At 59.1% G+C, this 12,155-nt stretch overlaps 3 protein-coding genes across 3 annotated transcripts in view; 2 read left to right on the forward strand and 1 right to left on the reverse strand.

Annotated features, from left to right (window-relative positions):
* The window catches only part of LOC102890931 (histone H2A type 1-H-like), a 103,810-nt gene that overhangs the window by 17,084 nt on the left and 74,571 nt on the right, over nucleotides 1-12,155 (forward strand). The gene's annotated exons all lie outside the window — the stretch shown is intronic.
* On the forward strand, nucleotides 7-737 carry LOC102879543 (histone H1.1). Its single transcript, XM_006923490.3, has one exon. It carries the CDS (start codon nucleotides 28-30, stop codon nucleotides 673-675), a length of 648 nt encoding a protein of 215 aa, XP_006923552.1. The 5' UTR covers nucleotides 7-27; the 3' UTR covers nucleotides 676-737.
* Nucleotides 5,490-12,128, reverse strand: TRIM38 (tripartite motif containing 38). Its single transcript, XM_006923489.3, has 7 exons — nucleotides 11,855-12,128; nucleotides 10,854-11,273; nucleotides 9,200-9,295; nucleotides 7,454-7,684; nucleotides 6,565-6,587; nucleotides 6,363-6,475; nucleotides 5,490-6,159 (listed from the first exon to the last, which is right to left on the reverse strand). The coding sequence occupies exons 2-7, from the start codon at nucleotides 11,262-11,264 to the stop codon at nucleotides 5,612-5,614; spliced, it is 1,422 nt and encodes a 473-aa protein (XP_006923551.1). The 5' UTR covers nucleotides 11,265-11,273; nucleotides 11,855-12,128; the 3' UTR covers nucleotides 5,490-5,611.

Here is a 12,155-nt window from a genome sequence, read left to right on the forward strand (position 1 = left end):
CTGTCATCGTCCCTGTCCGCGCCCAGCATGTCCGAGACCGCGCCGCCCGTGCCGGCCGCCTCCGCGGCCCCCGAGAAGCCGGCAGCCGCCAAGAAAGCGAAGAAGCCGGCGAAGGTCGCCAAGAAGAAGCCCGCGGGCCCCTCGGTGTCTGAGCTGCTCGTGCAGGCCGTGGCCGCCTCCAAGGAGCGCAGCGGCGTGTCGCTGGCCGCGCTCAAGAAGGCGCTGGCGGCCGCCGGCTACGACGTGGAGAAGAACAACAGCCGCATCAAGCTGGGCCTCAAGAGCCTGGTGAGCAAGGGCACCCTGGTGCAGACCAAGGGCACCGGCGCCTCGGGCTCCTTCAGGCTCAACAAGAAGGCGGCCCCCGGCGAGGCCAAGGCCGGCACCGTGAAGGCGGCGGCGGCGAAACCCAAGGCAACGGGTCCTTCTAAGAAACCCAAGAAGGCCGCTGGCGCTGTCGCCAAGAAAGCTGTCAAGAGCCCCAAGAAGGTCAAGAAGCCTGCAGTGGCCAAGAAACCTTCTAAGAGCTTCAAGAAGCCGAAGGCCGTGAAGCCCAAGAAAGTAGCTAAGAGCCCGGCCAAAGCCAAGTCCGTGAAGCCCAAAGCGGCCAAGGCTAAGGTGACCAAGCCAAAGACTGCTGCCAAGCCGAAGAAGGCAGCGCCCAAGAAGAAATAAAAGTCCCCGTTAGACCTCGTTGTCCCAATAACCCAACGGCTCTTTTAAGAGCCACCAACATACTTCCAGGAAGGGTTGAGCGCACACCTGGACACTGAGGTGAGACCAGCCCCCCCCCACCCAAGCGCACTGTTCTCCAGCAGGACAGGGATCTTAGTGTGAAATTCGCCACAGGTCACAGGTTAGTGAAGCGAGGTCGTTTGAAGTGCAAGGTGAGGGAGCCACGTCCTAGTCCTTCGTTCTTATGAGGCTTTTTAGGATTTAGAATCCATGGGTCCCATGCCCAGAACTAGCCATCCGTGGTGACCACCTGTAGCTGTGGTCCCACGTCCCCCCTCGTCTGCAGGTGGTAGTCTCTGGTCAAAGCAGGTCGGTATTGCTGAAACAATATTTTCCAAAACCAGGTGGCCCTGAGGCCTTTGGGGGGTAATTGGTGAAACCCACGGCTCCGTGACCCCCGCGGATGTGGCAGGCTGGCTGTCCTTGGGCGTGGTGGTGGCTCGCTGGTCTGGACGTGCACAGGTTGCTGTCCACCAGGTGGGCCTCACTGGCCTGCAGCGTCCTCACACCACCCTCCTGCTTGCGTGGAGCCCGCCCCTGGGAGGCTTTGCTGCCTGTCCCCTAGTTTCCACCCACAATCGGGACAAAGGAGCTCGCGATGCAATGGAGTTTCAGAGCTAAAGCCCCAAAGCTCTTGCCCTGTGTGTGTTCATAGAAGCAACTGCTCGGATGGGGTAATATTTGAAATCCCTACTCTCTGCCCACCAGATTGTATTTCGTCAACCGCAGGATTTTCAGCCCTGGCGGCACTACCCCACATTAAATAGTTGGGGACACTTTCTCAGAACTGTTCCTTTAAGCTGTAGAGATTTTAATTCTGGGGTTCAGGGTTTAAGAATGCCTTTTCTCATACCCCAGGGGGAAAAAAAAGTATGAGCCAGGTTTCCATGTTTACTTAATGCAGCTCAATTAGTTGTAAAACTTTATTTTTACACATGTGCACATAAATTGTTTAAGAGTCAATGCTCTAATTTTTTTTTAATGGCCTTTTCCCCATTGTTTTGTGAGGCTCCCTCCTTCGCATCCCCACGCCCGCTCCCGGGACCGGGAGGTACTGTTTCTGCCCTCCGAAACCCTCTTCCATGCGTCTACCCGCAGGTGTGCGTGAGTATTTTGTTTTTCCGTTAGGGTCGTTATTATTAATTGCAAAATGGTGATGTTATACACGCTGCTCTGCCTGTTGCTTTTTGTCTTGACAAACCCTCAGGAAAATCCTTTCAAGTCAAATCATCGTTTTAAAATGCCCTTCACGTAGAGCAGCATGACGCCTTCACCCATTCCTTACTGATAAGCACTGACGTGGTTTCCAGCTGTCGCTGCTGACTCTGGCGCGGTAACAGCGGCCCAGCGCCGAGGTTGGGAGATTAGAGCATATTTTGCATTTCGGCTGGTGCTGACGCTGCCTGGAAATAGCTCTTCCTCCCCCATTCCAGCCATCGAGCTTGTGGCCTTATTAATCTGTCGGCCTAAAGCGTGTAAAACTATTTCGCGTCGTCGCTTTGATTGGTATGACCGCGGCCGCTAGTGCATTCTTTAAGTGAACCGGCTGTTTGAATATGCTCTTTGGGTAATTTCCTCTGGTTCAGTAACACTGGCCAAAAAATTCAGTTAGTTGTTTTTCATCAGCCACATCCAACCATCTGGGTATCGCTGCAGAAAAGGCAAAGGTTTATTTACAGTTCAGAAAGGTCATTAGACACAGGAGTTGGAAATACGGAAACAGGACACAAGGGTTGAAGTAATGGGGGACGGAGGCCTGCTGCAGGGAGGGGAGGCAGAGCTGGCAGGGGACAGCGGTACGCTCGGTAGCAGTCACTTTTCGACATCAGCAACATTTCGTTCCTCATTTTATGGCCATTTCCCCCTCACTTTCAGCTTCTATTCTCGTAAGGGATTATGAAGAAGGCACCCTCTGTCACCCTCGTAGGAAGTTTCAGTGTCCCCGGCCTCACTTTTCCTTCATTGTCCCCTGCCAGAGAAAGTCGCCCTGAAACTCACGATGAGCGCCCCTATGCTCGCCCATCACCATCTTTACGGTCTAGCATTCTTTCCAGGCTCCTCCCATCTTTGCCACCGGAGGGCCACGTTGCCAAGGGGGAGGCTCCGTGAAACCTTCCTGCAGCCGCTGGAATAATGCCCAAATTGTCCCTTAAATACCCTAAGCCGGACTGAAACGAGAAGGCCGTTTCTGCAGGTGATCACCTGCTGCCCTCTGACCGCCGGTGCTCTGACAATCGACGCCCATTCTAAGTAGCCCGACTCCTGTGTCGGTCACCGGCCGGAACTCGGCTGCCCTCCCGTTACACTGCGCAAGTAACCAAGAGTGAAGAATCCCAAGCAGCCCTGACCTGCCGATGAGAGCAGGCCCTGCGGTTACGGGCGGTGGGATTCTGACAGGTGCCCGTGTCCCGTCTAGCCGCATGTGAGTCCAGTCAGGGCCCAAAATAGAATTGTCTCGAATTTTCAGACGGAAGGAGGGAACTGGGGTGTCGACAGTCCTGCAGCTGGGAAGCCCTGTGCCTCCTTAAGGCTTCGCTCTGTGCTTGGGTGCTGAGCGGGCTGGGTGCTGGTCTCACTGGGCTCGGGCTGCTTCCTCCCCTCCTGACACTGATGACCAGAGAGAGGGCCAACTTAGTCCTCGAGGAACCACCGCTGCTCCCTTTGAAATGTGTGTGATATTTGCGAGGTATGGCTTGTCAGTCACGTCATTACGGTCTACACCCAGAGCACCGGGCCCGCCCGCAGCGGTGGGGGCGGCTCCTTCCTCTGGGCCATGGGTTTATGTTTCCTCTAGATTTGCTGCTAACCTAAGAGTTTAGGGGGGAACCTGTCTCGGGGGACGGGACCCTCTCTGCGTGCAGGACGAATCACAGCCCCCTGTGCACCCTCGGGACACGCTGCCGCTGCTCCATCCTCTCGTGCCTCCAGCCAGGTCCCTTCACTCAGCACCCCCTCCTTCAGCCCACGATTCTCTCCCGTCCCGTCTCATCCCATCTCCTCTGGTGCGTCTGAGGCTCCCCGCTGCTCCAACGCACCTAGAGCCTTCTCTAGGACATGCCAAGAACGCTTCAAAAGGTAAAACTCCGGAGATTTGCGGCTGATTGGAGCCTTCCTAGAGGCAACAAGCCAGCCCCTCTAGACGACGAGTTAAATGGGTGACAGCACAGTGTAAGCGTGCAGGGCTTCAAGGGGAAGTGTTCGCCTAGCCCAAGCAGACTGGGGATTGTGGGCTGAAGCTGTTCCACGTGCTCCCGGGGTGCCTAGCACAGGGAGGCCGGCCACGCTGCCCTCGCTCTCACGTTTGGTCCCATCTCTCCAGGTGGCCGTTGTACAATCTTAGAACCTCGGGTGTGTGCCTGTCACGCTCCTTAAAGGGGCCGCCTCCTATCCCCTGGTTCAGCAAATAAGAAAATGACACAATACAGTGACTCACGCCAGGTGCCCAGTGAGTTAATGGCAGCTACTAAAAACAGAATAATTTCAACATGTGACGTGTTTATGAAGGTCACATTAAGTATAACTTACTAGCGCTGCCTGTTTTGTTTGTATAATAGCCTCTCAGTAGAACAGTGTTTGCATCTTTAAGTATATATCACACACTTGCGAAGCTGGCATATATAAGAGAGACTGCCCGCCCGTCCCTGATTTGTCCACTTCTATGCAAATGAGGGCTCCAAATCCTCACAGTTTGGTCCAAATAACACCAGCCTGATTCATCAAAAGGAGCTGCTCTGGTTGGTTGGTTGGTTGGTTGGCTGAAGATGTAAATGTCTAATTGGGTGAGTCCAGGCAAGGCATTGGCCACAAACCAAAATAGAACTGTCTCGAATTTTCAGATTGAAGGAGGGAACTGGGGCAGGTTTTCAGCCCATTGGTTAATTTAGGGGCCCGAGAACTCCTCAATAAAGGCGGCCCGAAGGCAGAAGCACAGTGCAGGAGGCGGGCAGCTCAGAGCAGCGTCTCCCTGACGTGCAGAGCGCAACAGAGTCCCGTTTGACAATGCCTACTAGGCTGTTTATAAATCTGAGCTCGATCCGCCTCCAGGAGTCTTAACAGGCACGTTCATCCTCAGGGGTGACAGAACTAAGCACCATCCTAGGTATCGTGAACCTTGAGAAGAAAGACAACTCCCGAGAAGGATTCCTCTTACTTAACTGGGCTCAAATTCATAACCAAGAATCGAATGGCCATTGCTGGCCAAGACCTCTTACTCACTCTGCATTTCAGAAGAAAGCCCCAGGCTGACCTGTCGGCTTCCTGCACGGCTTCTGCCAGCTGAGCTCACTCTTATAAAGGAGTTCCTGGAATTGTAATTTGACCAATGGGCTGAAGTCTGCCTCATCCAATTAGAGCTCTAGCCACATCTGCTTCTTTACCGACCAATCAGAGCTGCTTCATATTGACCAATCATATCGACCATTCAGGACAGTGGTATTGGGACCGATCCAACTGTGCCAATTTGGATTCCTCATTTGCATAAAGATGGACCGGTCGGGTACCAGGGCCCACACTTTATCTGTGTAAAGTGGGCTTCCCCTTCGTCTTTGTCCAGCTTGTGCCTTCACTTCTGCATAAAGTTGGGGTCTCTCAGTCATCCAGTGGGTCAAATCACGTCACACTGGGAGGACCCACGTCCCCTGACCTCTGGGCCACCCTGCTGGGACTCGGCTGAACCCACTGAAAGGGGGTGGAGGGACCCGAGTGATCACAGCTCGATCTCGCTTTTGTCCAGCTCGGAGCGACCACCCGCAGTGTTCCAGTCCGTACAGCCATCATTCGACGTGCGTTTATTAAGGATTCACTACAAGCCCGGCGCTGGTCTCGCCACGGGAAAGCAGCAGCGGAGAAAACCACCCGCATTCCGCCTTAACGGCATTTACACGGTTTCCTGCTTGTCAGCGACCACGTCTGGGGGAGGCAGGAACAGAGGAGAATACTGATGGACCTGGAAGTAGGGCCGCAGCGTGTCGGAGAAGGTGGCCTTGGGGAAGGTGAAGATGTGGGAGGCCGTGGCTGTGTTGTAAAAGGACACCAGCCCGGCCTCGCAGTCCAGGAAGACCCCCACGGCCAGGGGCTGCTCCGCCAGCGGGAGCGACGTGACGGGGCACGTCAGCGCCACGTAGCCAGCCCTGGCGCACAGCCTGATGGCCCAGAACCCGGACCGGGGCTGCGGCTCCGTGTCAGTGTGCCTCTGCACGCTGTCGAAGCAGACCCCCAAATCCCACGCGGTTCCTTCGCCCACGTCCACTTCGAAGTAGTATCGTCCTGAGTGGAAGCCCTCGCGGCCCAGGACACAGGGGGAGGTGGCGAATCTCTTGGGAGAAGCGTCCAGGTTCTCCTGGGGGTACCCCCGAGTCACCTGTCTGTGATCCTCGGACAGAATGAGTTCACGATGGGCTGTATCTGGATCCAGAGTCACGCTGACTGAAGGGGGAAAAAAAGGCCTTTTTTTTTTTTTTTGGTCCCCAAGAGCAGTTCGTTTGAAATGACACCAGCCCGCACTGATTCTGACCCTGTGCGAGCCTGGGTTTGTGACTCATGAAGCAGAAACCGGCTCGTCTGCCCAACGAAAAGGCAGGGAGGCGGGTCATCGGCCCGCGCTTCGTGCCCGAGACTCCCTCCCGTACCTTGGTGGCGCCTCAGCAGCCCTCTGACGTCCAGGTAAAGCTGGGAGACGTCGCACACAGTCTGAACCTCCGAGGGGGGGTCCTCCGGCGGTTCCAGCTTCACAGCCCAAATCCTGGAAGGAGCAGAGACCCGAGGCTTCTCCGTGGCGCGTCCATCGCTCTGGGCCCCGTGACCTCCCCTCCTGCGTCCTCACACACTCACCTCCTCAAAGTGTCCTCCACGTCCTACAGAGAGAGACAAAGGTGAGTGTGGGAACATGAGCCCCCGCGGAGCTGCACACATGCATCTGGCCCCCAGAAACACTCCTCTCGGGGTGAAAGAGCCCCCGGCCAGAGGTACCAGCAGATGCAGCCCGACGGGATGATTCCCAGCCAGGCGCCCTGGGCTGCGGCCATGGCAGGCGTCCACCCTCCTCCCAGGCTGCGGGAGCTTCGCTCGCGCTCCCTCTGGCAAGACGTGCTATCAAGGACCTAACTGCCTTTGGGGATCACCAACACGGGGCTCCGGGTGGATCCGCGCAGCCCCAGGGGCCAGGCGCCAAGGCCACAGGCAGCGGCGTCACAGGGTGGGGAGCAGCCGCGTGCACTCTCGGCCTGTGGTGCAGCCCCTGGTCGGTTCGCGGGAACTGGGGTGTCATGGTCCAGGGGCGGGCACCAGCCCCGCCGGCCTCAGGGTGTCTGGGAGGCTCCACAATCACTCCGGGCAGGGAGGTCGCCGCTCCCCCCACCCCACCCAGCAGTGTCCCGGGAGCCTCAGGCTCTGTGCGCAGGGGACAGGCAGCTGCTGTCAAAGGTGGTCCTCGTTCCCTCCGGCCAGGGAGCCCACTGCACCCACCCAGAGGGCCGTATCTGACGCACACGAAGGCACCCGCGGAGCCCGGGGAGCAGCCTTGCAGATGCCGACCCGGCGCGACGAGAAGCAGCACTGTGCCTGGCCACACTGTGCCTGGCCGCCGGGATGTGCCGCCCGGAGCGACGAGAAGCAGCATCGTGCCTGGCCACACTGTGCCTGGCCGCCGGGATGCGCCGGCCTCCCAGGCAGGCGGCTCCCTCGCCCTCCCCTCCGGGGCGCAGCCCTCCCGCCCCCTCACCTTCAGCATCTTCTGGGCCGAGGCCGCGCACCTGCGCTCCAGCTCCAGGATGCAGGTCCCGAGCTCGTGGCTCTTCTGGCCCAGACTGGCCGCACTGTCCCGCAGCTTCCGCAGAACCTGCTCATTTTCCTTCTCCAGTCTCCACAGGTAACATTTCTCCTCCTCCCGCAGGAAGCTCTGCATGTTCTTGAAGTCAGACTGGATTTTCTGTCTCCGATTCTTCATCTTCTCCTGGAGTCGAGAAAGGATGCTCAACAGGTGGGAACGACCCAGCGTCCACCCATGCACGAATGACAGGGTGGTTGTTGGACGCGAACGCCCTGCGGCCTTACCCAGGAAGGAACCCTGACACGAGCCATGGCATGGAGGGACCCTGGAGATGCGACGCTAAGTCAAGCGAGCCAGAAACAAGGGGGCAACTGCTGCATCGTGCCACCTACGCGAGGGGCCCGGAGTGGTCACGTCGGAGACGCAAAGCAGAAGCTGTTTACCAGGAGCTGGGAGGCGGAACGGCGAGTCCGTGTTGAATGGGGACAGAGTTTCATTTGGGGGTGAAGGAAAGTCCTGGAGGTGGGTGGAGGTGACAACTGCACAACAGTCTGACAGTCCTTAAAAATGGCACACTTAAAAACGGCTGAAAAGGCAAATTTTGCGTTATGGATATTTTAACGCACACGCGCCTACCCAGGAAGTGTGCGTGACTGCCCTGGTGTCACCTGAGCCATGAGCTGGAAGGGTGTCCCCAGTCCCCGGCGGCAGGCGTGCCTGGGAGGCAGCGCTCGGGCGTGGGAGGCCTTGTCCTGATTCCCTACCGCCCCGATTAAGTTCCTTCTATTTCTCCCAAGGTGTGGGGGTGACAAGGGGCAGGAGCACGAGGTAATTTAATCGTGGCACTGGCGCCAAGGTCCGACACCATCGGTTACGGAGACAGCCTGAGTTCTTGTCAGGGCCGTAAGGTTGGTCTGAGCCTGGGGAATTCCTTGAGCACAAGCTGGTAATGACTCTCACGCCAGGACTGGACTTCAGGCCGGGAGGCCATCGGAGGGTCTGTAAGTCTCAGCGGGGGAAGTCCGGGTGGCAGAGGAAGTAGCCGTCCCTGGCCCAGGACCCCTTAGTCACCTCTACGTGTAAGACTGACCACAACCAAATGGAACATGTTGGGGGACTCGGCTTTCATTTTGGGGGATACAGGACTGCCGTTTCCACTGGCGCTTTCTCAATTCATGCACTGGGGTCGGGTACCGGGGTCACCGCCAGTGTCTCCATATGCATTCGTTATAACCAAGAGCCTCCCCATGCCGGGACCGCGGGAAGGAGGGGTGCCCCGAGACTTCAGAGGCAGGGAAGAGGTGCGAAGGGGCCTCCGAGCGAGGCACAGTGGCTCACTGGCCGCCCAGCGAGACTGGACTGCAAGCCGGTGGGCCCCACAAAGTCCTCTGTGAAGGAGAGCACCCGAGGGAGACAGGCTCAGAGCCGGGGGCACGGCCGCGAGGCCGTATGACCGCCCACCTCTCCCGACTGCGGCACCGAGAACCCTAGTGGGGGTCGGGGCAGGGGCAGGAGGGATGTGCTCGAAGGCGCAGACAACCGCGCACCCGAAAGCAAGGGGCGGCTTCTTCTCGGGGTGCCGCCCACCACCTGTCGGGGAGAGTAAGCCATCGCCGCGCTCTGCCCGAGCACCCCCCACGTCTACGCGCTGAGACTAGGACGGAAAACAGCCCGCGGTCGGCAAAGCCCGGCTCTTACTTTCCATTCGGTTATCTGCTGTGCCGTCACCGCCGTGTGACTCGTACACTCCTCCTCCAGGTGCCTCAGGTTGGCCATCGCTTCCTGCAGCTTTTCCTGGAAGAAGGGCGGGGGAATAGGGGCGATTGAACTTGGCAGCTCTTCATGAGGCACTTGGGGAGAATCCTAACCCCCGGAGACTGTTAGAACTCGGCCAGGAGGCCTGCCGAGGGCGCTGTGTGCGGGGACGAGCGCGGCCCCTCCATAATCCCGAGCCGTCGGCAGGATGTTGGCCGTCGCCTCTGTGCTGTGGAAGGGGAGGCTGGGGCGGGGTCGAGGAACTTGCCAGCGAGGCGCACGTCGGCCTCACCGCCCACCCAGAACCTCCGGGGACACGTTGGCCTCACGCCCACCCGGAGCCTCCGGGGACACACGGCCACAGAGCGCGGTAAGAGGCGAGTAAGAGAAAGTTTGATAAAAGCGAGCAGCTCAGCGGACTCGGGCCGGAGGTCGTGTGTGTGCGGTGAGTCGGGGGCGACGTGGGAAACGGCGGAGGAGGGGAGCACCGACACCCGAAGAACGGCCCCGTGCATCCGGTTCGCAACTTAGAACCCGTGCCCAGTTTTTGGTCGTTTTTCAGAATAGTTTCTCACATTTTCACGGAAAGCAGTTTTAAGCTGAACCAAACTCCTAGTTGTGGTCGAAGCGACCAGAACCGGCTCCCGTGCCCTGGGAAGCGCACACGGACTCTCGTTGCGTCCCCAGTGCCCTCAGGAAAGGGCCGCGACGCGCCCGCTGTGTCCCTAGTGACTGTGCTTCGAGCCGGCGGCAGCCTCCCGGGCATGCGTGTGGGGAGGGAGGGGGCTGCCCTTCTCCCCGTGTACAGACGGGGAGACCAAGGCACGAAGACATCGAGGAATTCGCTCAGGGTCACCCGTCTGGGAAGTGGCAGAACTGAGATCTCAAACCCAGCAGACCTGGGGCCGAGGCCCCTAACCGTCACCTCTTCCTACTACCGGATGTGAAAGTAATTCCGCTGGGAGTGACCCCGTTACAATAATTAGCTGCCCCGTGAAGTGTGAGGACGTGGGGGACAAGGAGGCCCCCTGGGGACAAGGCCCACCCTAGGGACGTTACCCTCGAATCCAGGCAGGGCCCAGAGCGAGAGCGAGCCAGGCAGCAGGACTGTGCACGCCTCATGCCCACGGTCCGCCCCCGGGAGCGGCCTGACCCTCCCCTTCCCGCATCTGGCTCAGACCCGCCCGTCCCCAGCCTTACTGTAAACATGTGGGTTTCACTCCCCAGAGCTCCTGTTCCTCAGTCACCACCAAACACTCTTTTCAGAGTCGGATTCTTACTCCGTGTGCGCAAGTCCCTGGCGGCCGGCACCACACCAGGTCGCGCTTAGACCGAGCTGACACCCACCAGCTTCTGAGCGACCGCTGCCTTTCCACACACCAGGCCGGTCACCGCGAGCCGGCTGCGCTCCCCGCCCCGTGGTCCCCCTGTGGGGAACGCCCCCCACTTCCCTCCACTCTGTTCACGCACGGTCCATTTCTACATGTCCTTCAGGAGCCACGACCCCATCCCCCAGGCGGGACCCGTGCTCCAGGACGCCCCCTCGGCCTTTCGGCTGCCTGCTCCCGGGGCGCGGCCCACGCAGCGCACCCCTCACCCGGTAGCCCTGGCTCGCATCCTCCACGAGCGCCGTGCTGTGGCCCCTGTGCCGTGCCACCCGCTCACAGAGCCAGCAGATGAGCTGGCCGTCGTCTTCGCAGAAGAGCTGCAGCTGCTCCCCGTGCTCCCTGCACCACGCCTCCTGGTCCAGCTCCTTGACGGCATCGATCAGGCTCCCCAGCTGCTTGTTGGGCCGGAGGCTGGCCCTGCGGAACGGGGCCCGGCACTGCGGGCAGGAGAACTTGGCCAGCTGGGGCTGCGTGTAGCACAGGTTGTCGAGGAACCCCACCAGGCACAAGTGGCAGTAGCTGTGTCCGCAGCTGATGCTCACTGGCTCGGCCATCAGATTCAGGCAGATGGAGCACGTGGCCTCCTCCCTCATCTTCTTGGCCGTGCTGGCCGAGGCCATGGCTTCTCCCTGGAGACCAGAAATGGACTGGAACTTAGAACATGCATTAAGTGTAGCCGTGCCGTGGAATGTGGCGGTGACCGTCACACATGGCCACTAACATTTACGAAAATACCAGAATTTAAAATTCAGTTTCTCAGTCGCACTAATCACATCTCAACTGCTGCATAGCCGCAGGTGGCTGGTGGCCGCATGATGGCCCACACAGAACACTCCATTGCCGCAGAAAGTTTTCTTGGACCAAGCGCTGAGAGAGACAGACGGAGAGAGCCAGACAGGCAGAGACAGAGAAACAGAGACAGACAGAGAGATGGAGATAGAGAGACAGACAAGAACAGACAGACAGATGGACGTAGAGGGGACTCAGGGCCTGAGGATGCCCTCAGGAATGCTTAGTTCCTGAACTACTTCTTTGCAGCTGGAGGTGACACTTCGCAGACTGGCGGTTTAGGAAGGGTTCCAGGGACGACTGCGTTGGAGTCTTTGAACCCCCACCCCAGTTCTCTGCCCCCACTCGGCTTCATAAAGTCAGTGGAGACCCAGCCCCGCCCAGAGCTGGTAACCAGTCTGTCTGTGCGACCCTCCCCGACCTGAGGGAGAACTGGACAAAGAGCTGGGAAGAGAGGCTGGTCCTGGAGGAAGGAGGGGGGACAGTCTCTGCTTCAGGCCAGGCCTGTCTCCCCGGAGGAATTCAAGGCAGCGGGAACGTTTGGGCGCGTGGGGCACAGCCCAGGATGTGGGGGAAACGGAAGCGGCGGGGAAGGCGGGACCCCAGTGTGCGCCGGTGAGGACCCGGCCACCGGGCAGCGGAGGAGGGGCCGGGGCAAAGGGATCTGCCCCGGTAAAGGGGGGGTGGAGCGTGAACCCCGGAGCCGGTGGGGGGGCGGGGAG

This window comes from Pteropus alecto, unplaced genomic scaffold (assembly GCF_000325575.1).
Source record: "Pteropus alecto unplaced genomic scaffold, ASM32557v1 scaffold49, whole genome shotgun sequence".
NCBI lineage: Eukaryota > Metazoa > Chordata > Mammalia > Chiroptera > Pteropodidae > Pteropus > Pteropus alecto.